The 24,281-nt window shown below is 39.5% G+C and overlaps 2 protein-coding genes across 2 annotated transcripts; both read left to right on the top strand.

The window, feature by feature from the left end:
• Positions 1 to 208: 208 nt before the first annotated feature.
• On the top strand, positions 209 to 1,285 carry LOC127673927 (trace amine-associated receptor 7e-like). The gene has a single exon (XM_052169721.1). The coding sequence runs from the start codon at positions 209 to 211 to the stop codon at positions 1,283 to 1,285; it is 1,077 nt and encodes a 358-aa protein (XP_052025681.1).
• Positions 1,286 to 12,753: 11,468 nt separating this feature from the next.
• Positions 12,754 to 13,830, top strand: LOC127673929 (trace amine-associated receptor 7e). The gene has a single exon (XM_052169725.1). It carries the CDS (start codon positions 12,754 to 12,756, stop codon positions 13,828 to 13,830), a length of 1,077 nt encoding a protein of 358 aa, XP_052025685.1.
• Positions 13,831 to 24,281: the final 10,451 nt, after the last annotated feature.

Below are 24,281 nucleotides of genomic sequence, written 5' to 3'. Positions count from 1 at the left end.
TCAGAGTTAAATGTGCCTCTCAGAATACACTGGAGTTTTGAGATGTGAAGAAATAGATGAAGTATGAAAATATCAAAACAGATTTAAAAGATGCTTCTTGTCATTAGGAAGCTTTACTGTGGATTAGGAAATAAATTGTCTAGGAAATGAAAATGCATTAGAAATTATGCATTTTTATTTTTTTCTGAGTATTTTTGGAATAGCATACATGGCTACAGATGATGACAGTTTTCCCTGGGACCAAGACAGCATCCTGAGCAGAGAACTGCTCTCTGCCACATCTGCCCAGCTGTGCTACGAGAACCTGAACAGATCCTGTGTCAGGAGCCCATACTCCCCAGGCCCTCGCCTCATCCTATATGCAGTCTTTGGCTTTGGGGCTGTGCTGGCTGTGTGTGGGAACCTCCTGGTGATGACAGCAATTCTCCATTTCAGGCAGCTACACTCTCCTGCCAACTTCCTGGTGGCATCCCTGGCCTGTGCTGACTTCTTGGTAGGGGTGATGGTAATGCCATTTGGCATGGTGAGGTCTGTGGAGGGCTGCTGGTACTTTGGGGACAGTTACTGTAAACTACATACTTGTTTTGATGTATCTTTCTGTTGTTCTTCTCTCTTCCACCTGTGCTTCATCTCTGTTGATAGATACATTGCAGTCAGCGACCCCCTGACCTACCCCACCAGGTTCACTGCATCTGTTTCTGCCAAGTGCATCACCTTCTCCTGGCTCCTGTCCATCAGCTATGGGTTTTCCCTCATTTACACAGGAGCAAGTGAATCCGGGCTGGAGGATCTAGTGAGTGCCCTCACCTGTGTGGGTGGCTGTCAAATCCTAATGAATCAAAGCTGGGTCTTTATCAATTTCCTAATATTTTTTATCCCCACGCTTGTGATGATGACTGTGTACTCTAAGATTTTCCTCATTGCTAAACAGCAGGCTCAGAGCATCGAGAAGATGAACAAGCAGACTGCCAGGGCATCAGACAGCTACAAGGACAGGGTGGCCAAGAGGGAGAGGAAAGCAGCCAAAACCCTGGGCATCGCAGTGGCCGCCTTCCTCCTCTCCTGGCTGCCATACTTCATTGATTCCTTCATTGATGCCTTCCTGGGGTTCATCACGCCCACGTATGTGTATGAAATCCTAGTCTGGATAGCTTACTATAACTCAGCCATGAACCCTTTGATTTATGCTTTCTTTTATCCTTGGTTTCGAAAAGCCCTCAGACTCATTGTCACTGGCAGAATCTGGAGAGAGAATTCCTCAGCCACCGACTTGTTTCCTGAGTAGATTCTTGGTTTACTTGGTGATTGGAGAGATTCACAGCAGAACATCACTGGGGAGATTGAGTGCTATCTGCTCCTGTGAAGTGCGGAAATAAGCTTCAGCTGTTACCCTACATTTAAATTCAAATTCTCTATTTCTCAATAAATGTACGATTAATTTCTAGACTTTATAGTATTACATGATTTGAGTAGATTGCTATTTCCTTGTTCTCTGGACCCATGGCCTTTTGCTTCCTTTGCTTCCTTTCTAATATTATATTGGTTTTTGATAAACATTTTAAGCTTAAAATTCAACCATACACTATTTAAATCCCTTCGCATCTTTCAAAAAACAATATAAATGAAACACAGTGATTTTTAGAGGCAGTATGTGTAGGTCTCTATTAATTGAGGCCCAGATTTGCAGTTAAAAATGCTGTTCTTAAGGTCAGGAAAATAAGCTAAGATGTTGCTATTTTAATTAACATCCACTCCATTGATTACAGAGGAAAAGGAAAACAGTGCCACCAACTGTCACATTTGCTTAGGGACCTGCTTTCTTAGGGAGCAAACATGTAGAGGAATCGTCACAATCCTAAAGCTTTACTAGTTACTGTATATTTACATCAATTATTTCAAAATCGTTAATTTTTTCATTCACTGTGATTTATACATTAGTTGGTCCCTGGATTATTTTATAAAGTTTGTAACACTTTACAGAAGTTTTACATAAGATTTATAATAGGCAAATTAATAATGTGTTCAGAAGAAGAAAACACCAAGATAAAGGATGTAATATGTAACCAGCTCCCATCTGGAAACACATTCTATTAGGATCCACTGATGTCTTTGCAAAGCCCTCTTCCCTGAACATCTTGATTCCTATTAAAATTCACCCTTGATAATGCCAACTGGGTGTTTTTTAGTTGATTTCCTTAATAGTAAAAAAGAGAGCAGTATATAGCAGCAGAATAAACAGGCACCACATTCTGTTCTAGATAGCTATATTTCACACAAGAAATTACAAGTCTAAGCCTTGGGATTGGAGAGATGGCTCAGCAGTTAATAACACTTGTCCTGGCTGTAATTTTGGCCTCCACAGGCACTGCAAGCACATGGTGCACAGACAGACAAGCAAAATATCCTTACTTAATAGTATAAAAATGAAGGGAACATTTGATCCTAATATAATTGGTGAGTCATTGATACATATTGAAGTGTTCTCGCTTACTATTATTTTACAAATTCTATGTTGACAAATACCAAGAGTATTTATTATTAACATAGGTTGCCTTTTACTGTCAGATACAGTTTAAACTTTTAAAGCTCTCTCTTAGGTGTGATTCTATTCCTGTCTTCCCTTGTGTTTATCTCCATATGCACAGACATTTGTGCCCCCAACACACAGCCATAGTAATCCGGATGAAGACATGTTTGAAACTCATTTGATAAGTCATTTTTCCATGTCCTTCCCTTTCTTGACCATTATGCTCTTCTGAATATTTTTATAAATATTGGAAGACTGAGTATGAAGCTGAACAGCTATCCCATTATTGATCTGGAGGAATCTCTGTGCTCATGCTGGTTTCTTAATGAGTCCTTACTTCATTGACTTTGTATTGAGCTACCCAATAATAACATGGGGACTCTGCTGCAATCTCACAATGGGGAGAACTTAGCCGTTCAGAAGATCAAGTGAAGTGTTTAGTCACTGTTGACTGTTTTAGTTACAACAGCACATTTACTCCTCATTACAACCTGGTAAATAATGTAGCATTATTCCTCTGTTAGTGTTAGGTCAGAAAAGGCCAATAGTTATGCCTAATATCATTGTAAGATGCAAAGTAAGGGGGTGGTTCTAAATATTCTGCCCATCTCAAAGGAGAACAAGATTCATTGACTAATGCCAAGTAGTGTAACATAATTGTAGAACACATAAATTTTACATAATTATTTTAGGGAAAAAGGATTTTCATTAACAAAATCAAAATTAAAATAAATATATGTGTATGTATGTGTATGTGCACGTGTATGTATATATATTCTTCTAAGCATATATATGATATGGATAGCCCTGGGCTTGTATTTTGATGCTAGTTCCACTCCTGGGAGCGACTGCAGATAAAGTTAATCACATATACAGGTGCCTTGTAAACCATCGCCCCACCTTAACTTTTCAAACAAAGGCTAGAGCTAATGATTGAGCAGGAGGAGGGAAGGAGGAGCTGAGAGATTTTGTTGAGAAAAGAAAGGATCAATGGGAGTAGAGAGGATCAACAGAAAAGATGGAAGATGAGGGAGAGAAGACATGGCCTGGATAAAACCACAAGTGATATGGGATAACTTAGATGAGAATAGAGTTGTACAGTGGGAGATCTGCCAAATCTAGGCATATAGCTTATCTAAATACTGATTGAGTGGTGATTTCTTTTACCAGGTAATTGGGTTGGAAACTACCACAACATATATATACATGTGTGTGTGTGTGTGTGTGTGTATATATATATATACACACATAGATATAAACATGTATGTGTGCAGGTATATATAGGTATAAATATATAAATATATGTGTGTATATGTATGTATGTATATATGTATAGGTATGAGGGAGTGTGTATGTATATGCTCTTCGGTTTTTTCCATCAATTTGATCACTTATGTTCTTTATCTGTCAGTGGTATGTCTTTAGGAATTTCAGTGAGAATTTAGGAATGATGCAAGCAAAAATTATATGATATTACAATTAGTGTGATATTAGATAGTGGACATTGATTTAATTATTAAGATGTGGAGATGCTCCATCCATTATTAGAAATAGCCATACCTTTTTCCCTCATGTGATCTGACGCCCTCCTCCACACTTTTCTGGCTACTGTGTGGTCCAGAGCCTATGCGATGGTCCCAGGGCCGTGCTCCACCATCAGAATATCATAGACTGTGGTGGGTTTGCTGCATGTATCCTGCTCTTCTGGTTTTAGCGTACGGGGCCTTAACATTAACTTAGGAATCTCATGTTGAAATATAAATTTTGATAACAAATGTATAAATGTAAAAGTTTAAGCTATATCCAAAATATTAAAAGATTAGCTACTATTTATTTTCAACAAATGAATGAGATATTTCAAAACCTGTGATAGTACGCTGTGGAGTATTTCAAGTATTCAGAAAAGGCACAGGAAGAGCCCCCCCCCCTTTTTTTGGATTTGGTTTTTTGAGACAGGGTTTCTCTGTATAGCTTTGGCTGTCCTGAACTCACTCTGTAGACCAGGCTGGCCTCGAACTCAGAAATCCGCCTGCCTCTGCCTCCCAGAGCACTGGGATTACAGGTGTACACCACCACCTCCTGGCACAAGGAAAAGGCCTTAACCACCACATTCTTGGCCGGGCGGTGGTGGCGCACGCCTGTAATCCCAGCACTCTGGGAGGCAGAGATAGGTGGATTTCTGAGATCGAGGCCAGCCTGGTCTACAGAGTGAGTTCCAGGACAGCCAGGGCTATACAGAGAAACTCTGTCTCAAAAAAACCAAATCCAAAAAAAAAAAAAGCAAAAAATCCCCACCACATTCTTCCATAATTCTAATGGTACAGTGAATCCTGATTTGTTAAAGGCTCTCTGCTTTAATTTTAGTATAAATGTGGTGTATCACAAATAAAAATGACTTTATCACTTTCTCTCTGCTGTTTATGTTCTTCCATCAATTCAGAAGCTTTGATAAATCCACCTGATATATTCCATAGTCAGTCACTGTTGCTATAAATTTTATTTATATGAATTTCAATGAACATCGATTCAAATGTAATTTATTTAAAGCTCCAAAATCATGTACATCTTAATGCATTATTTTATATGACCATGCTATCTACTTCCAGACCAGACAGTGATGTCTCTTATTTTTATGTCTTTCCATTCCCTCTCTTTTATAATCTCGCTCAATGTCCGGAATTGAGAAAGACAAAACATAGAGAGCACTGGTACTAGCAAAATAGCATCCCTTTGCCTATAGCTGTGTGGGGTCATGTGTGAATGTCTCAGTGTGGTCTCACACAAGGGTAAGCTCTTTGATATAGTCCACACCTGATTTCATTGGGAGAATCCTGCCCCCAGCCCAAAGGTATGTGGGCCAGGCTTTTCAGTGGATCGTTCCCAATTTCTGTCAGAAGTCTCCATGACAGAAAATGTTGTGCGATATTTTTATACGGTCATGTTGTCGAAAGGACCTTCACGCCTTTGAATAAGGTACTGACGAGAGGGTTCAAGCTTTAGCTACTAATAGAAATACTATTTAACTTTTCCTGTGCATACTTGAAGCAGAAGGCTGGTGGAACTGGGAAGGTAATTGAGTGATGGGGAGAAACCCCCACTAGTCTTTTCTACCATGTAACAAAGAAGTATACCTTTCACATGACCCGGAGCACACATGGAAAACATGGAACCCTGACCGAGCCCGCATGGAGTCTGTGCAGGGGCTGAGAAGGAAATAGAGACAGGGTTGTCTGGCATGGTAGAAAGCCTTCTGGATGTGAGGCTTCCTGTGGGGTACTGAAGATGAGACCATCAGGATCAGAGCCTTAATACAGAAATGCAGCTCACACAATGGGGACTGTGAGTGGATACAACTATCTCATTCATTTTCATCTTCACTTTGGCCCTCCTTGTGGGATAGCAGAAGAAAAGGCTATAATACAATGAATACAAAGAAAGACATTTATCTTGTTCAATCACGATGCTCTGCATGATGGTGTATCTACCACTGGAAGAAAGGGTGACATCTTCACTCAGCTATGGACTGAGGTATGGAACTGATGTTGAAGGAAATCCAAATTTTGAATGCTCCTTGTAACTGATCATTGAGGCTTTCTGTACTAAAAGAGAAAAAGGGGAGACTGACTTCAGAATATTTGGTGACTATCACTGGAGCAAGTGTAACTCCATATAGTTTCACACCATCTTCAAGGATTCCTATGGCAAATAACAGCATCTACAAGAAAAGTATGTAAAATACCAAGAGAGTTATGTAGTAAATCAAGATGAACATCAAAATTATGATGTCAACAAAATGCTTAGACCTATTAGTAGAGAATTGCCTGAACGAGTTCAGTGTCCACTGGGCTTCTTAAACAGTTTGGTCTTTGATCTACCTAGTGTTTGGGTGTCTCCAACCTCTAATGCAGTGGTTCTCAACCTGTGAGTCACAAGGGCTTTGTCAGCAAAAGGACTGTTTCTTAGGAAGCATGTATCAGATATTCTGGGTATCAGATGTTTACATTATGTTTCATAACTACTAAAATTTACAATTATGAAGTAGCGACAAAATAGTTTTATGGTTGCAGTCACCACAACATGAGGAACTGTATTACAGTTTTGCAGCATTAAGAGGCTTGAGAACCACTGGATTACAATCTGATCCGTAGGGTAGGACAAATCCCCTTCTCTCTGTCTCCTATCATTGTCTTCTCAATTTGGGCAGTGCTATGACCACTGTCTATCATCACCATACCCTTCTATAATTTGGAACATTTTACATGTTATTCACATGGATGATTTTTTTAAAAGACATTTTACTAATGTCTTTCAAGAACCAACATCCTGCAAACTAACATTCAAGTGCATAAAAGAGAATGAAAACTTAAGTGCACAAAAGAATCATAAGTTACATAAAAAATTTGCTTTCAGTGTTAAAATCTTTAACCGCAGAGAAGCAATCTTCTCTCTAACTTTGATGAGACTTTTTTCAAACCCATTCACTGAAAATTATTTTGCAAACAACAGTGAGAGTCACATTTGTGCAAGAAGTTTGCAAGCATTGGAATTTCTCTCTATTTTATCTTGACACTCCACAGGTGAGGTGCTGCTCATTGATTTAGCCTAAAACCAGAAATCAGATTAACCTGGATGCCTCTACTGAGTTTAGATTGCCTAGTATAAGTGTGGAACAGTAACATTACAAAAGCATCGATGTGGCATTTTGCTTTGCCTGTCCCTGACCATCCTTGAGTTTACAGCACGTCAAAGCACTGGCTTTCCCTTTTCCAGTGTTTACTGCACCTCTCCTTGGTACCAGTCAATGCGGTTACATCATTCTTTACAGTGTACCCAGTGAATCAATGTCACATGCAATACACCTTTCTGCATATTCATGTTCATGTTGCACTATTTGCAATAGGCTAGGGTCAACCTACTTACCAAACACTTGAAGAATAAATTAAAAAGTGCTCTTCATAGATGAACTGTAGTATAATTTATACCCACAAAAGATAAAATCACTCATGATTCATCTATTGGAAGGTAGACTGGGGTATTAGAGTTCAAGGTCACCTATAGATGTTAAGGATGTTTGAGGCAGGCAATAGAATGATGGTTCAGTGATTAAGAACACTGACTACTCTTCCAGTGGTCCTGTGTCCAATTCCCAGGAACCACATGGTAGCTCATAACCATGTGTAATGGGATCTGATGCCCTCTTCTGGTGTATCTTAAGACAGATATAGTATACTCACATACATAAAATAAATAAGCAATTAAAAAAAAAGAAGGTACCAGGAGACAACTCCTCACAAGTTGTCCTCTGATTCCCACATATATGTATGAATATATATGTATAGGTATAGGTATAGGTATAGGTATAGGCATAGGCAAAGGCATAGGCATAGGTATATGATATATATTTATATGCATGTGATGTATATGTATGTGATATATATGTGTATGTGTACGTGTAAGTGTACATGTACGTCTATGTATATATGTATATGATGTATATGTATATGATGTATATGTATATGATGTATATGTATGTGTATGTGTATATGATGTATATGTATATGATGCATATATATGTGTATGTATATGATGTATATGTATACGATGTGTATGTTTATATATATATATGTATGTGTATGTGTATGTATATGTATATGATGTATTGTATATGTATATGTAATGTATATATAATGTATATGTGTAATGTATATGTGTATGTATATGTTATGTATATGTAATATATATGTATATGTGTATGCGTATGTGTATGTGTATGATGTATGTGTATGATGTATGTATGTGTATGTGTATGATGTATGTGTATGTGTATGATGTATGTGTATGTGTATGATGTATGTGTATGTGTATGATGTATGTGTATGTGTATGTGTATGATGTATGTGTATGTGTATGTGTATGTATAGATATATATAAAGGATGTTTGAGGAAAGGTTATGAATCATGTAGAAACAACTGCTGAGCCCTTACAGAAGATAAAAGCACATACAGCTCTTGCAGAAGACTGACTTCAGTTTCCAGCACCCATATCACATGGCTCTTAACTTCCTGTATCTCAAAATCCAGTTGATTCTGGCTTCATTTACACTTACATGCACATGTACAAACCCTACTCAGACACACGTGTAAGGGCACATGTGGCAGTGTGGACATGTCCTTCCAGCACCGTGGTTCACAGACATGTGATCTAGAGGGTCCATTGCCAGCCTGCCTCATTCAGTAGGGAGTACTGAGCTCTAGGTTTTTAGTAGAGAATATCTCAAAATGAAGGGGAAGACCAAGATGCCCATCATCTACCTCTTGTATCTACACCACACATGCCAACAAAGAAAGAGTCATCAGTTCTGATGTATCACCTTTCTTTTTGGTAGGGTCTCACTCTGTAGGCCTGGATGACCTGGAACTTGATGTATAGACCAGGCTAGTGTTGATCTTGTAGAAATTCACCTGCCTCTGCCTCTTCACTGCTGGGATTGAAGCTGTTTGCCACCATGCTTAGCTGTATTGGGTTATTTGTAAGTATATGCATTTGTTTGGTTTTAGCTTTTTCTATTTTGTTTAAAGTGAAAATATCCTTCATTTCTATTCCTCAATTTCCTCTACAGGGCTTCACCACCAAGGCTGTTGTGTCTTAAACAATAAATCATAAGAAGAGATTGATGGAAATTGTTTCTCATTGTTCATGTCTGACCCTCTGGGACTCCATTGTCACGGTGTCTCTGATGTGAGGTTTGGTGTGTTTCCTGGGAAATTTTTCTGTCTCATAACTGAGCATTACAGTTGGATATTGTGAGACTCAAGTAACACAGGTCTAACCTTATCACATATCAGGGCTTTATTAATGAGGAAGGTTCTAGACACACAGACCAGATATTGGCAATGACTGGTGAAACTAAAACTAGGAGGCCACCTGTGGCAGCCCAAGAATTGTGCAGATGTGTATGAAGACTCATTGTTGCTGAATTAACATGTATTTTGCAGAATACACTGAGACATGAATCATGACCATAACTATGACATTTATGGAACACACAATTTAAATAGACTCCACAAATGCTCTATTGGTTCAAAGGATAAAGCTGAAATCAAGATGTGAAGTAAAGGGAACTCAGGTTAATTCCAAGTTAATGAGGGTTTTCCTGTCCTTTTGGCAAAACTAAAACTGTCTCATGCAATTCATGAGCATTCAAAACATGTACCCAAGTGAACAGCCATGCCAAAGCATCTGCGTCTCATGCACAGTTGTCCCGTAAAAGAGCCTGAGGGAATCCTAGGTGAAATCCTAGTCTTCTGGGTCCTTGGTTATCTCCTACATAGTCATTGGCTTCGAGATTGGGCTAGCCTTGGTGGGAACCTCCTGAAGATGATGTCCATCTTCAATTTCAAGCAACTGGAATGCACTATGTCTTTCTGTCCTATTCTGATATCTGGGTGGGATTCTCTGTGATGCCCTTCAGCATGGTCAGGTCCATTGAGAGCTGCCGGGGCTTTAGAAGAAGCTCCTGCAGTTTCCATATCTGTTGCAATGTAGTATTTAGTTATCTCTCTCTTCCACCTGAGCATCTCCGACAGATACATTGCTGTCACTGACCCTCTGGTCTATCCCACCTTGCTCACAGCATCTGTGTCAGAAATTTGCATCAGCACCTCCTGGATTCTGCCTCTGGTGTACAGTGGTGGTGGCTCTACTGGAATCTATGATCATGGGTTTGAAGAATTATCAACTGAAAAATTTCAGTAAGATACAAATGACAGCTGAGTATTCATAGATTGTCTGTTATTTTTCAGACCGTTGTTATGCTGATTGTATATAGTCATATTTTTATAGTGACTAGAAACACAAATTAAAAAGGCAGAAAATGTTACTCTCAAGGAAAATCATCTTTTATTAATAAATTAATTTATTTACTTCCCTATTGCAGGTTCCGCTCTCCCCTTTCCTCCTGGTCCTTTGCTGTCACCACCTCTTCTCCTGCCCCACCTCTCTTTCTTATTGAAGAGAAGGAGTCCTCCCATGGATATCAACCACTCTTGGTCCAACAAATTGCAATAGGGCTAGGTGCATATTCTCCTACTGAGACTAGACAAGGCAGTCCAGTTAGGGTAAAGGGATTTCGACCTTCTAATTTACAACAGAGTCAGGAATGAGCCCTGCTTCTGCTATTATGAATCCCACATGTAAACCAAGCTAAACATTTGCTACCTATGTTTATCAGGCGTAGGTCCATCCCGTGCATGCTTTCCAGTTGCTGGTTCAGTCTCTGTGGACCCCTGTGATTCCAGGTTAGTTGATTCTGTAGTTTTTCTTGGAGTGTCCTTGACCTCTCTGGATCCTTCAATCCCTCCTATCCCTCTTCCAGAAGATTCCCAGAGCTCTGCACAGGGGTCTCTGCAACAGCTTTCATCATTTGCTGAGTGAAGCCTCTCAGATGACTGTTATGCTAGGCACCTGTCTGCAAGTAGAGCAGAATATCATGAATAGTGTCCATGGTGGGCTCTCTCTTTCATGGCATGAATCTTATTGGTTGGTCATTCCTTCAATTTCTGCTCCAGTTTTATCCATGAACATCTTGTAGGCAGGACACTTTGTATGTCTAAGATTTTATGGCCTGGTTGTCGTACTTATCTCTTCATTGGAGGTCTTGTCTGGGCACAGGAGGTGGACATCTCAGGGTCTTTATCCCCTTTTGCTATGTCTTAGCTAGCTTCACCCTGTTAGACTTCTTGAAGTTTCTATTGCCATGGGTTTCTAGCTCATTCCGTAGATGGCCCTTCCTGCTTCCCCACACAAATTTCTGTTCTTTCCCAGTATGGAGAATCTTGCTCCAGGATTTGGAAAGTCAGCAAGGTGAGAGGCGAGATAGAGAGAGAGAGAGAGAGAGAGAGAGAGAGAGAGAGAGAGAGAGACAGACAGAGAGAGACAGAGAGAGAGACAGAGAGAAAGACAGAGAGAGAGAGAGAGGCTGCTAAAGCAGCTTGGGACAAATAATTAGCGTTTGTGATTATCTGTGATCATGCATGATCATCTCTGGCTATGTGTGATCATCTATGATTATGTATTATTATTATTGTCTCTGACTATGTATGATAATCTATGATGATGTGTGATCATCTATGACTGTGTGATTGTCTATGACTATGTGTGATTCCATTTTAGTCAAGAAATGTTTCTTTCCCCTGCCAAAATACTGTTACAGATTCTCTATATGTCCTTTTTGGTTTTTTGTTTTGTTTTGTTTTGTTTTTTGTTTTTGGAAACCAGAACATTTATTTTATGATTGATTGAAATCCTCAAGATGAACTGGATGCTGCAACAGCTGCTCTCTTGGGTTTAGGCGTTGATCCTTTACAGAATCCATGCCTGAATCTGCCATAGACAATCTTTAGGTGCCTCATCCTTCCAGTCCCAGTAGTTCTAGTCTCTTAGCCTTGGCACTCTAGTTATACTCTCTCTTGCACTTGTCAGGGTAGCCACGTTTGCAACAAGTCTACTTCTGAAGGTGGTAGGCCTTGGAGAAAGGAAGGTGTTCTGATGCTAGATCTTCTTCTTTTTCTTTTCTTTTCTTTTCTTTTTTTTTTTTTTTAACACAGACCAAAGTTGGAGAAAAGAAAACTTTTATTGGGGAATCTTTATCACTTTGAACAGTAATGTCATAGATAACATTTCTCAAAAGGTTAAAGGACAGTTGAGGTTAAAGGTTAAAGGCCATTTCTAAGACATGAACAAACCTTCAAATTATCAGTAAAGCTCCAACAAGGCAGATATCACATCCAATGACATCATACCAAAAGGTCAGTGGCACTGGCCAATTGGCAGGGGAAAATTTCGCTGTGGTGCAAACAACAGGCTTCCTGATAAGCTCTCACCTCAGCTTACACCGTGGGGATTTAGTCCTAGGGACACATTGGGTTTGGCTTCATTAAGGTACTTTCCTCAGGGTTAAGAGTGCTTATGTCATTAAGGTAGGTTAGATAAACAAGACTGAGGAAGTTAATAAAAGCTGAGATTTAAATGTGCATCCCAGAAAACACTGTTGCTTTTGAAGAGTGAGGAATTAGATGAAGGAGAAAAAAGATTTAAAATAGATTTAAGGAGCCTTCATGTCATTCGGAAGGTTTACTGTGGATTAGGGAGGAACTCTTTTAGGAAATCAAAATACACTAGCAATCACATCTTGTATTTTTTTCTGAGAATCTTTGGAATAGTATACATGGCTACAGATGATGACAGTTTTCCCTGGGACCAAGACAGCATCCTGAGCAGAGATCTGCTCTCTGCCACATCTGCCCAGCTGTGCTACGAGAACCTGAACAGATCCTGTGTCAGGAGCCCATACTCCCCAGCCCCTCGCCTCATCCTATATGCAGTCTTTGGCTTTGGGGCTGTGCTGGCTGTGTGTGGGAACCTCCTGGTGATGACAGCAATTCTCCATTTCAGGCAGCTGCACTCTCCTGCCAACTTCCTGGTGGCATCCCTGGCCTGTGCTGACTTCTTGGTGGGTCTGACGGTGATGCCCTTCAGCACAGTGAGGTCTGTGGAGGGCTGCTGGTACTTTGGGGACAGTTACTGTAAACTACACACTTGTTTTGATGTATCTTTCTGTAGTTCTTCTATTTTCCACCTGTGCTTCATCTCTGTTGATAGATACGTTGCAGTCAGCGACCCCCTGACCTACCCCACCAGGTTCACCGCATCTGTCTCTGCCAAGTGCATCACCTTCTCCTGGCTCCTGTCCATCATCTACAGCTTTTCTCTCCTTTACACAGGGGCCAATGAAGTTGGCCTGGAGGATCTAGTGAGTGCCCTCACCTGCGTGGGCGGCTGTCAGCTTGCAGTGAATCAAAGCTGGGTCTTTATCAATTTCCTAATATTTTTTATCCCCACGCTTGTGATGATGACTGTGTACTCTAAGATTTTCCTCATTGCTAAACAGCAGGCTCAGAGCATCGAGAAGATGAACAAGCAGACTGCCAGGGCATCAGACAGCTACAAGGACAGGGTGGCCAAGAGGGAGAGGAAAGCAGCCAAAACCCTGGGCATCGCAGTGGCCGCCTTCCTCCTCTCCTGGCTGCCATACTTCATTGATTCCTTCATTGATGCCTTCCTGGGGTTCATCACGCCCGCGTATGTGTATGAAATCCTAGTCTGGATAGCTTACTATAACTCAGCCATGAACCCTTTGATTTATGCTTTCTTTTATCCTTGGTTTCGAAAAGCCCTCAGACTCATTGTCACTGGCAGAATCTGGAGAGAGAATTCCTCAGCCACCAACTTGTTTCCTGAGTAGATTCTTGGTTTACTTGGTGATTGGAGAGATTCACAGCAGAACACCACTGGGGAGATTGCATGCTCATATCTGTTCCTGTCAAGTGATGAATTATGGTTCAGCAGAGAACTGAACACATAAGTCTAGATTCCCTCCTCTTTTAAAAATATACAATTAATTTTTCATTTTGATGGAATCAGCAGAACCAAATCTAATTCCTTTCATCTGATTTTTGCACTGCTTAGTGCCCCTTAGTTTCCCTCTGTTCCTGGATAGTGACCCTCTTTCCTGCCCTTTTGAAATTCTAATTGTTTGCTTTTTTTAGACTTATTCCTTCAAGTTTTCATATATAATATTTGAATCTCTTAGTAGCATTTTTCTTTCTATTCCACCATATTTTTTATTGATAATTTAGAACATACTGTTACGCAATGTACTTTGACTACCCTTTCTTCCCCTTTCTCCCAGGTCCCCCCTCCTGTTTTTTTTGCCCCAGCCAAAATTGCATAAATAAATAAATAAATTTAAGAAAAAATACTCCAAGTATAATTTGTGTTGGCAATATACTCATTGGTACACGGTCCTACTCCCAGTGGCCAGCACCTTAGTTGTAACTGTGTCTGTTCCATTCCTCCCAGCAGAAGCTATTGACTGTGAAGAGCTACAGATCAGCATAGTGGTCACAATTCTTTAGGAATCTCTTCAGTGTCCTTCTGTCTCTGCCTTTCTTTGTGTGTGTGGCGGGGAGAGGGGTCGCAGAAGGGTTCAGTGCATAGTAGCTCTCTCTTGCTCAGAGAAGGGGCATGGATATATAGTTCTGTAGTAACTGAGGCCCAGATTTGCTCATTTAAAATGTATTAATTAGCATCTACTCAGGGGCTTACAGAGGAAAATAAAAACAGTGTCACAGAGGAAAATAAAAACAGTGCTACAAATAGTAATATCTGTTCAGTGACCGGCTTTCTAGGGAGCAAACACACAAAGGAATGCTCATGATCCTAAAGCTTTTTAAGTTGTACTACGTTTAAATCAAGGATTTAACGATGACGGTTGTTTATTCACTATGATTTATACATTTGTTGATCCCCCACTTATATTTTTATTTTATTAGAGATGTATAGAGGTGCTCAAAGATACAAAAGCAAAGTTAATAAGGTGTTCAGAAGAAAACATGAAGATAAAGGTCAAAATAGGCATTCACAAAGATGTCAATACAAAAGAAATGTTCCTGATAAAGTTTTCTAATTTCATGTGAACAAACACCAAGACTGTTTATTATTAATGTATGATATCTTTTTTAAGCTGGCAAATCCCTCCCTTCGTTGCAGTTTTATTTCTGATTTTTATTTGAGACAGTCTTTTTCTGCAGCTCAGACTAATATATATCCGTTTATAACTGTAGGCAATTCCCCTGCCTCAGGTTTTTGAATGTTACTTACAGGCGTAAACTACCACCCATGGGTTACTTCCTATTTACTACAATTAAGGAAGTTTGTCCTTGTGAGTTTGACAGATGACCAAAGGCTCCTCAGATTCCTTAAAACCCCTGCTCATAGCTCTTCTGTTCTGCCCTTAAAGACTATCAGCTTATTATGACTTCAGCTGTTTAGATTCGAGTGGCTTATCCTGCAATCACAGAACTGGACCCTTCTTCACCTGAGTGACAGTGTAGACGAACAAAAGCTTTACAGTAGCTGATGCTTACTGTAATCATCTGCATTCAAAGAAAACACTAATATTCAGTTCAATACAAACAAAGCAGAATTTCCCTTTTCAGTAGCCTTTTCTGCTGTCTAGTTTTATTACAATGTGACCCAAGTTAGAGTAATGTGTGAGGAGGAGACCTCATTTGAGAAAATGCCTCCATAAGATCTGGTTGTAAGGAATTTTCTTAGTGATTGATGGCAGAGGGCCCAGCCCATTGTGGGTGGTTCCACCCCTGGCCTGGGGTCCTGGGTTGTAGAAGAAGCCAGGCTGAGCAAATTATGTTGGGCAAGCTAGGAAGTAGTTCCCCTCCATGGTCTCTGCATCAGCTCCTGCCTCCAGGTTCCTGGCCTGTTTGAGTTCCTGCCTATCTTCTCTTAGTGAAGGCTTGTTACCTGGAAGCTTTGTGTTTGCTGAAATAAAACATTGGCTCCAAAATCTGGCTTCCTCGTGGTGTTTTATCCCAGATGAAGGAGTCCCTGGGGTGTCATAGCAGGCAGGGAAAAGACCAGCAAGAGTTGGAAATGAAAACTTTGTTCTGACTACTTAGTCAACCTGGATCAGTCTGGGTCGTCAGATGCCAGGAGTTTATTGCCAGCATATTTCAACACAACAGAAGATCAATAAACTTTCTCAGACAGCAATCACTCCTGTTCCGGGCGCACAACAAAGCTTAAGGTGGAACTATATCGAAACTCCTTTGCAAAGTACATGTGACCATGAAGTTGTGTTCTCTAAGTAAAAGGCCTAGAATCTAGTGTGGTCTCTGGTTGTGACAGCACAGATGTCGTCAAGGCATTAAGTTCATGGGACATCTACTTTAAGGGTGTGTTCTATTACCTGGGAGCTATATATAACAGTCCAGTGAGGAAGTTTCTAGAATAAACATTCTGGGGGACTTGGGCAGGACTGCCTCTACTGATAGCAAAACTTCACCATGTCATTAACAACATCCATTCTCAGCTCTCTGGGTGGAATGTAATATTTCGTTTGGTCCCCTGCACAGAGGAGGTGCCCTTGTATGGTCAACTTTCCTGTTTCTCCTACTGCCTCTCTGTGAAGACACAGCAATGGCAGTCCTGACTAAGACACCTTGAACCACATTTGGCAAGTAATTTTACCATGTTCCATCCTTGATCAATATGCTTTTCTGAATATTTTCTATCTACTGGAGAACTGAGTATGAATCTGAACATGTTAGTGCACCGTTATTCTCTAGCAATTCCTCTGCTTGAGCTGGTTTCTCACGTGAGCCCTATTTCAGTGTCTGTGGATGGAGCTACCCAAGAGCAAATACCGGGGACTCTGGAACTGGAAGCACAGGGTGAAGTGAACTCAAGCCTTCAGAAGATCACATGTCACGTTGTAGAGTGTTTACTCTGTGTTGTGGACTGCTTTAGTGAGAAGAGCTCACTGACTCTTCACCATAACCTGGTAAATCAGGAAGGATTGTTCCTCTGTTAGTATGCTTAGGTCAGAGGAGGCCAAGGCTCATACCTAATGTCATCATAATCAGATGTGAACCTGTACCACACTGATCTCAGAGACTGTGAGAGAAAGGCTGCTCCCAAATATTCCCCCATCACAAAGAAGAATGAGGCCCAGTCACTGATGACAAATTGTTTAGTAAAATTTTGCAGTACATACTTTTCACAAGATTATTGTAAGGGAAAATGATTTTCATTAATAAAAATATAAATTAAATAAAATAAAAATATGTGTTTATGTATATTTTTGTACATGCACACATATGTATATATACTTGTATGCATATATAGGTATGTGTAAAGGTACATATGTAGGTGTCCATATACGTGTGTGTAGATATATGTAGATATATGTATGTGTATTTAAATATATATGTGCATTGTGTGTGTATGTAAATATCGGTGTATGTGCTATTCTGTATTTTAATCAATTTGATAAAAATTATTTATTATTAGTTATCTATCAAGAGTATGTTTCAGGGATTTTTTTGTGAGAATTTAGGAATAATACAATCAAAATGTTGTATCCATTTAGTATGATATTAGGTAGTGGATGCTGGTTCACCAATTCAGTTATTAAAATGTAAAATTTAGCCGTCAGATATTAGAAAATATCCAGGCCTTCTTTCCCCATGTGATTTGACTCTTTTCTCCACAGTTCTCAGACTACAGCATGGTCCAGGGCTCTTGTGCTCTTAGGTCCAGGCTCCACCATCAGACTATCATAGATTCTGGCTCCTGCCAGTAACGTGCTCTTCTGGTTTTAGGATATGGAGTCTAAATATAAACTCAAGAATATAGTTATGATATATTGTTGAACATTTTTACAGTGTATTTAAATTTTGATAATGAATGGCAAAATATAAAACTTTAAATGTATTCAAAAATATCAAAGCATTAGTTACCATTTATGATCAACAAACAAATGAGACACCTCAGACATCTATGTGGTAGTATGCTGCAGAGTATTCAAACCATTCAGAAAAGGAACAAGGATGTTAACCACCAAATTCTTCTGTATTTGTACAGTGAATCCTGAGCAGTGGAATGTGTCTCTAGTTTCATTTTTTTCTACATTGGGTAGAATTTTGCAAACACAAAATGGCTTTATCCCCGTATCTCTGAAATCTTGTATGCTCTCTGTCACAATGTCTTTATTTTCTTTTTTAAAATATTGTTTTATTTATTTATTTATTTATTTGTTTGTTTATTTTACACTCCAGATTTTATTCCCCTTCCAGTCCACCCTCCAAATGTTCCACATCCCATACCTCCTCCCTGCACCCCTGTCTCCATGAGGATGTCCTCACCCCACCCCCAATCCACCAAACCTCTAAACTCCCTGGGGCCTCCTGTCTTTTGAGGCTTAGGTACATCATCTCTGACTAAACTGAGACCTGGCAGTCCTCTGCTGTATATGTGTTGGGGGCCTCATATCAGCTGATGTATGCTGCCTGGTTGGTGGTCTAGTGTCTGAGAGATCTTGGGGATCCAGGTTAATTGAGACTGCGGGTCCTCCTACAGGGTTGCCCTCTTTCTCAGCTTCTTCCAGCTTTTCCCTAATTCAACCACAGGGGTCAGCAGCTTCTGTCCATTGATTGAGTGCAAATATCTGCATCTGACCCTTTCAGCTGCTTGTTGGGTCTTTCTGAGGGTAGTCAGAGGAACCTTAGATGAAATGTCCTACATTGGGGAGAGGGAACACCTCCAGCAGAAAGTCAAGGCATGATGTGAGGGATAGGGTTACCATGTACAGTCAAAACTCTGACCCATAATTGTTCCTGCCTGAAAGAATTGCAAGGTTGGAAATGGAGAGGAGCCTGAGGAAAAGAAGGTCAAGCAACAGGCCCAAAGTGGGATCCAGCTCAAGGGGAGGTCCCAAGGCCTGACACTATTACTGAGGCTATGGAGCACTCACAAAAAGGGACCTATCATGAATGTCTTTATTTTCTAAGCACCTATATTTCTAAAATATTGATAGTAAAAAGCAATTCACGATGTAAGACATTGAATAAGAATAGATTATTTAAGAAATAGCATTGGAGTATAGGGATGATTAAAAAACCCTAACTAGTTACCCATATTCCTCACAAAATTATGGTTAATTCCTTTAGATATGAAATATTAGAAGAAAATGTTTTTTATTATGTTTGAATTTATTTTTAAGCATAAATATAGAAGACTGCAATTTAGAGTTTAGAATGTGCTCTAGTGGTAGCTTTACTAGTTGAAGTTTCTAGAAGGACGGTAGGTCATTGGTAGAACATGATTGATGTAGACACTAGAACTCTGGTCCCTCTGTCTGGGTTTTTATTTGTTTTGTTTTGGCTTATTTTTTTCTCCTTTATACAAAGCAGTTAAGTACTGTCAGTATGTATCTCCACAGTGTTGTCAGATTTTATCCCAGGGACAATGAACAGAACCCATGATATGTGTGCTGAAACCCATGAATATTGTGCACTGAAATAGAAGGGTGGGTTTTTTTTTAGTTCATATCTCAAGATTAAGGCTTCCTGAATAATATATCCAAACACGAAGAAAGGACTAAATATTCACAGTCTCTAAGTACCTGTGAGCTGAGCTCAATGCATTTTTCTAGCAATAAAAGGAGGTAGAAACAGTTTGTGTAGAAAATCTAGACTAATGACTTTTGTACTCGGTTGCTTTACCATTGGTCTTTGTGGACTCCATTCTCCATCAGCTACACGAAGTATAAAATCAGAACAGCTTGTAGTTTCATTGCAAGGACATTTACAATGTACTTCACACAAAAAAAGATAACTTCATTGCTTTATTTATTGTAGCCCTGGCCTAGAAGCAACCTGAAAGTCCACATCAGTGTGATTATTTGAATATGTATAAGCATGACCCTATAAAAATATTTTTAAGAAAAAAATAGTTTAGTTTCATTGTTTATCATTACTCACTTTAGGAATCCTGTTTAGGTGATATAAGTCATGAATTTTTAAAAATTTTTCTGTTCTTTATTTACATGCCAAATGATTTCCCCATTCCCGGTCCCCCCCTCCCCAAAAGTCCCAAAGCCCTCTTCTCTCTGCCTGTTCCCCAATCAACCCCCTCCTATTTCTCTGTCCTGGTAATCTCCTACAATGCTGTATCAAGCCTTTCCAGGACCAGGGCCCTCTCCTTCCTTCTTCTTGGGAATGATTTAATATGTCAGTTGTGTCTTGCCTATTCAGAGCTTCTGGGCTAATATTCACTTATCAGTGACTGCATTCCATGTGTGCTCTTTTGTGAATAAGTTACCTCACTTAGGATATGTTCTAGTTCCAACCACTTAACTAAGAATTTCATGAATTCATTGTTTTAGACCTGAGTAGTATTACATTGTGTAAATATACCACATTTTCTGTATCCATTCCTCCATTGAGGGACATCTGGGTTCTTTCCAGCTTCTGGCTATTATGAATAAGACGGCAATGAATATAGTGGAGCATGTGTCCATATTGTATGCCGGGGAATCCTCTGGGTATATGCCCAGGAGTGGTATAGCAGGGTCCTGGAAGTGTCATGCTCAGTTTTCTGGGGAACTGCCAGACTGATTTCCAGAGTGGTTGTACCAGCTTGCAATCCCACCAGCAGTGGAGGAGTGTTCCTCTTTTTCCATATCCTCGCCAACACCTGCTGTCTCCTGAGTTTTTAATCTCAGCCATTCTGACTGGTGTGAGGTGAAATCTCAGAGTTGTTTTTAATTTGCATTTCCCTAATGCCTAATGATGTTGAACATTTATTAAGGTGCTTCTCAGACCTTCAAAGTTCTTCAGGTTAAAATTCTTTGTTTAGCTCTGTACCCCATTTTTAATAGGGTTATTTGCCTCTCTGGAGTCTAACTTGTTGAGTTCTTTGTATATATTGGATATGAGCCCTCTGTCGGATGTAGGGTTGGTGAAGACCTTTTCCCAATTTATTGGTTGCCATTTTGTCCTTTTGACAGTATTCATTGCTTTACAGAAACTTTGTAATTTTATGAGGTCCCATTTATCAATTCTTGATCTTAGAGCATAAGCTCTATTCTATTCAGGAAATTTTCCCCTGTGCCCATGTGCTCTATGCTCTTCTCCAGTTTCTTTTCTATTAGTTTCAGTGTGTCTGGTTTTATGTGGAAGTCCTTGATCCACTTGGAATTGAGCTTAGTACAAGGAGATAAGAATGGATCAATTTGCATTCTTCTGCATGCTGACCTCCAGTTGAACCAGCACCATTTGTTGAAAAGGCTATCTTTTTTCCACTGGATGTTTTCAGCTCCTTTGTAAAAGATCAATTGACCATAGGTGTGTGGGTTCATTTCTGGGTCTTCAATTCTATTCCATTGATCTACCTGCCTGTCACTGTACCAATACCATGCAGTTTTTAATGCTATTGCTATGTAGTACTGCTTGAAGTCCAGGATACTGATTCCCCCAGAAGTTCTTTTGCTGTTGAGAATAATTTTAACTATCTTGGGTTTTTTGTTATTCCAGATGAATTTGAGAATTGCTCTTTCTAGCTCTATGTAGAACTGAGTTGGGATTTTGGTGGATATTGCATTGAATCTGTATATTGCTTTTGGCAAGCTGGCCATTTTTACATATTAATCCTGCCAATCCATGAGCATGGAAGATTTTTCCATTTTCTGATGTCTTCTTCAATTTCCTTCTTCAGAGTCGTGAAGTTCTTGTCATATAGATCTTTCACTTGTTTGGTTAGAGTCACCCTAAGATACTTTATATTTTTTGTGGCTATTGTGAAGGGTGTGATTTCCCTAATTTCTTTCTCAGCCTGCTTATCCTTTGAGTATAGGAAGACTACTGATTTGCTTGAGTTGATTTTACAACCACCCACTTTGCTCAAGTTGTTTATCAGCTGTATGAGTTCTCTGGTATAATTTTTTGGGTCACTTAAGTATACTATCATATTATCTGCAAATAGTGATAGTTTGATGTCTTCCTTTCCAATTTGTATTCCTTTGACCTCCTTATGTTGTCTAATTGCTCTAGCTAGAACTTCAAGTACTATATTGAAAAGATATGGCAGCCTTGTCTAGTCCCTGATTTTAGTGGGATTGCTTCAAGTTTCTCTGCATTTAGTTTGATGTTGGCTACCGGTTTGCTGTATATTGCTTTTACTATGTTTAGGTATGGGCCTTGAATTCCTGACCTTTCTAAGACTTTTATCATGAAAGAATGCTGAATTTTGTCAAATGCTTTTCAGCATCTAATGAAATGACCATGTAGTTTTTTTTCTTTGAGTTTGTTTATGTAGTGTATTGCATTGATGGATTTCCGTATATTGAACCATCCCTGCATCCCTGGGATGAAGCCTACTTGATCATGATGAATGATCGTTTTGATGTGTTCTTGGATTCGGTTGGCAAGAATTTTATTTGAGTATTTTTGCATCTGTATTCATAAGGGAAATTGGTCTGAAGTTCTCTTTCTTTCTTGGATCTTTGTGTGGTTTTGGTATCAGTGTAATTGTGGCTTCACAGAACGAGTTGGGTAGTGTTCCTTCTGTTTCTTCTTGGTGGAATAGTTTGAAGAGTATTGTTGTTAGGTCTTCTTTGAAGGTCTGATAGAATTCTCCACTAAAACTGTCTGGTCCTGTGCTTTATTTGTTTGGAAGATTTACAATGACCACTTCTATTTCTTTAGGGGTTATGGGACTGTTTAGATGATCTGTTTGATTCTGATTTAATTTTTGTATTTGGTATCTGTCTAGGAAATTGTGCATTTCCTCCAGATTTTCCAATTGTGTTGAGTATAGGCTTTTGTAGTAAGATCTGATGATTTTTTTGAATTTCCTCAGTTTCTGTTGTTATATATCCCTTTTCATTTCCAATTTTGTTAATTTGGATAGTGTCTCTGTGCCCTTTGCTTAGTCTGGCTAAGGGTTTATCTTGTTGATTTTCTCAAAGAACCAGATCCTGGTTTTGTTGATTCTTTGTATGATTCTTTTTGTTTACATTTGATTGGTTTCAGCCCTGAGTTTGATGATTTCCTGTCTTCTACTCCTCTTGGGTGAATTAGCTTCTTTTTGTTCCAGGGCTTTCAGGTGTGCTGTTAAGCTGCTAGTGTATACTCTCTCTCTAGTTTCTTTTTGGAGGCACTCAGGGCTATGAGTTTTCCTCTTAGCACTGCTTTCATTGTGTCCCATAAATTTGGGTATGTTGTGCCTTCATTTTCGTTAAATTCTAAAAAGTCTTTGATTTCTTTCTTTATTTCATCCTTGACCAAGGTATCATTGAGTAGAGTATTGTTCAGTTTCCATGTGTATGTGGGCTTTCTGTTCTTTTTGTTGTTAGTAAAGACCACTTTTACTCCATAGTGATCTGATATGAGGCATGGGATTATTTTGATCTTCTTATATTTGTTGAGGTCTGTCTTGTGACCAACTATATGATCAATTTTGGAGAAGGTATCATGAGGTGCTGAGAAAAAGGGTATATTCTTTTGTTTAGGATGAAATGTTGTATATATATTTGTTAAATCCAATTGGTCCAAAGCTTCAATTAGTTTCACTGTGTCCCTGTTTAGTTTCTGTTTCCCTGATTGGTCCATTGAGGAGAGTGCAATGTTGAAGTCACCCACAATTATTGTGTTAGGCACAATGTGTGCTTTGAGCTTTAGTAAAGTTTCCTTAACGAATGAAGGTGCCCTTGCATTTGGAGCATAGATGTTCAGGATTGAGAGTTCTTGGTGGATCTTTCCTTTGACCAGTAAGAAGTGTCCTTCCATGTCTCTTTTGATGACTTTAGGCTGAAAGTCAATTTTATCTGATATTCGAATGGCTACTCCGGCATGTTTCCTGAGTCCATTTGCTTGTAAAATTATTTTCTAGCCTTTTACTCTGAGGTAGTGTTTGTCTTTGACACTGAGGTGTGTTTCCTGTGTGCAGCAAAATGTAGGGTCCTGTTTATATATGCAGTCTGTTAGTCTATGTCTTTTTTTTTTTTTTTTTTTGTCTTTTTTTTTATTTGATATAATTTATTTACATTTCAAATGATTTCCCCTTTTCTAGCCCCCCCCCACTCCCCGAAAGTCCCGTAAGCCCCCTTCTCTTCCCCTGTCCTCCCTCCCACCCCTTCCCAGTTCCCCGTTCTGGTTTTGCCAAATACTGTTTCACTGAGTCTTTCCAGAACCAGGGACCACTCCTGCTTTCTTCTTGTATCTCATTTGATGTGTGGATTATGTTTTGGGTATTCCAGTTTTCTAGGTTAATAACCACTTATTAGTGAGTGCATACCATGATTCACCTTTTGAGTCTGGGTTACCTCACTTAGTA

This window comes from Apodemus sylvaticus, chromosome 23, assembly GCF_947179515.1.
Source record: "Apodemus sylvaticus chromosome 23, mApoSyl1.1, whole genome shotgun sequence".
Lineage (NCBI taxonomy): Eukaryota > Metazoa > Chordata > Mammalia > Rodentia > Muridae > Apodemus > Apodemus sylvaticus.
Note: the sequence above shows the minus strand (reverse complement) of the source record. Positions and strands in the feature narration are given on the sequence as shown.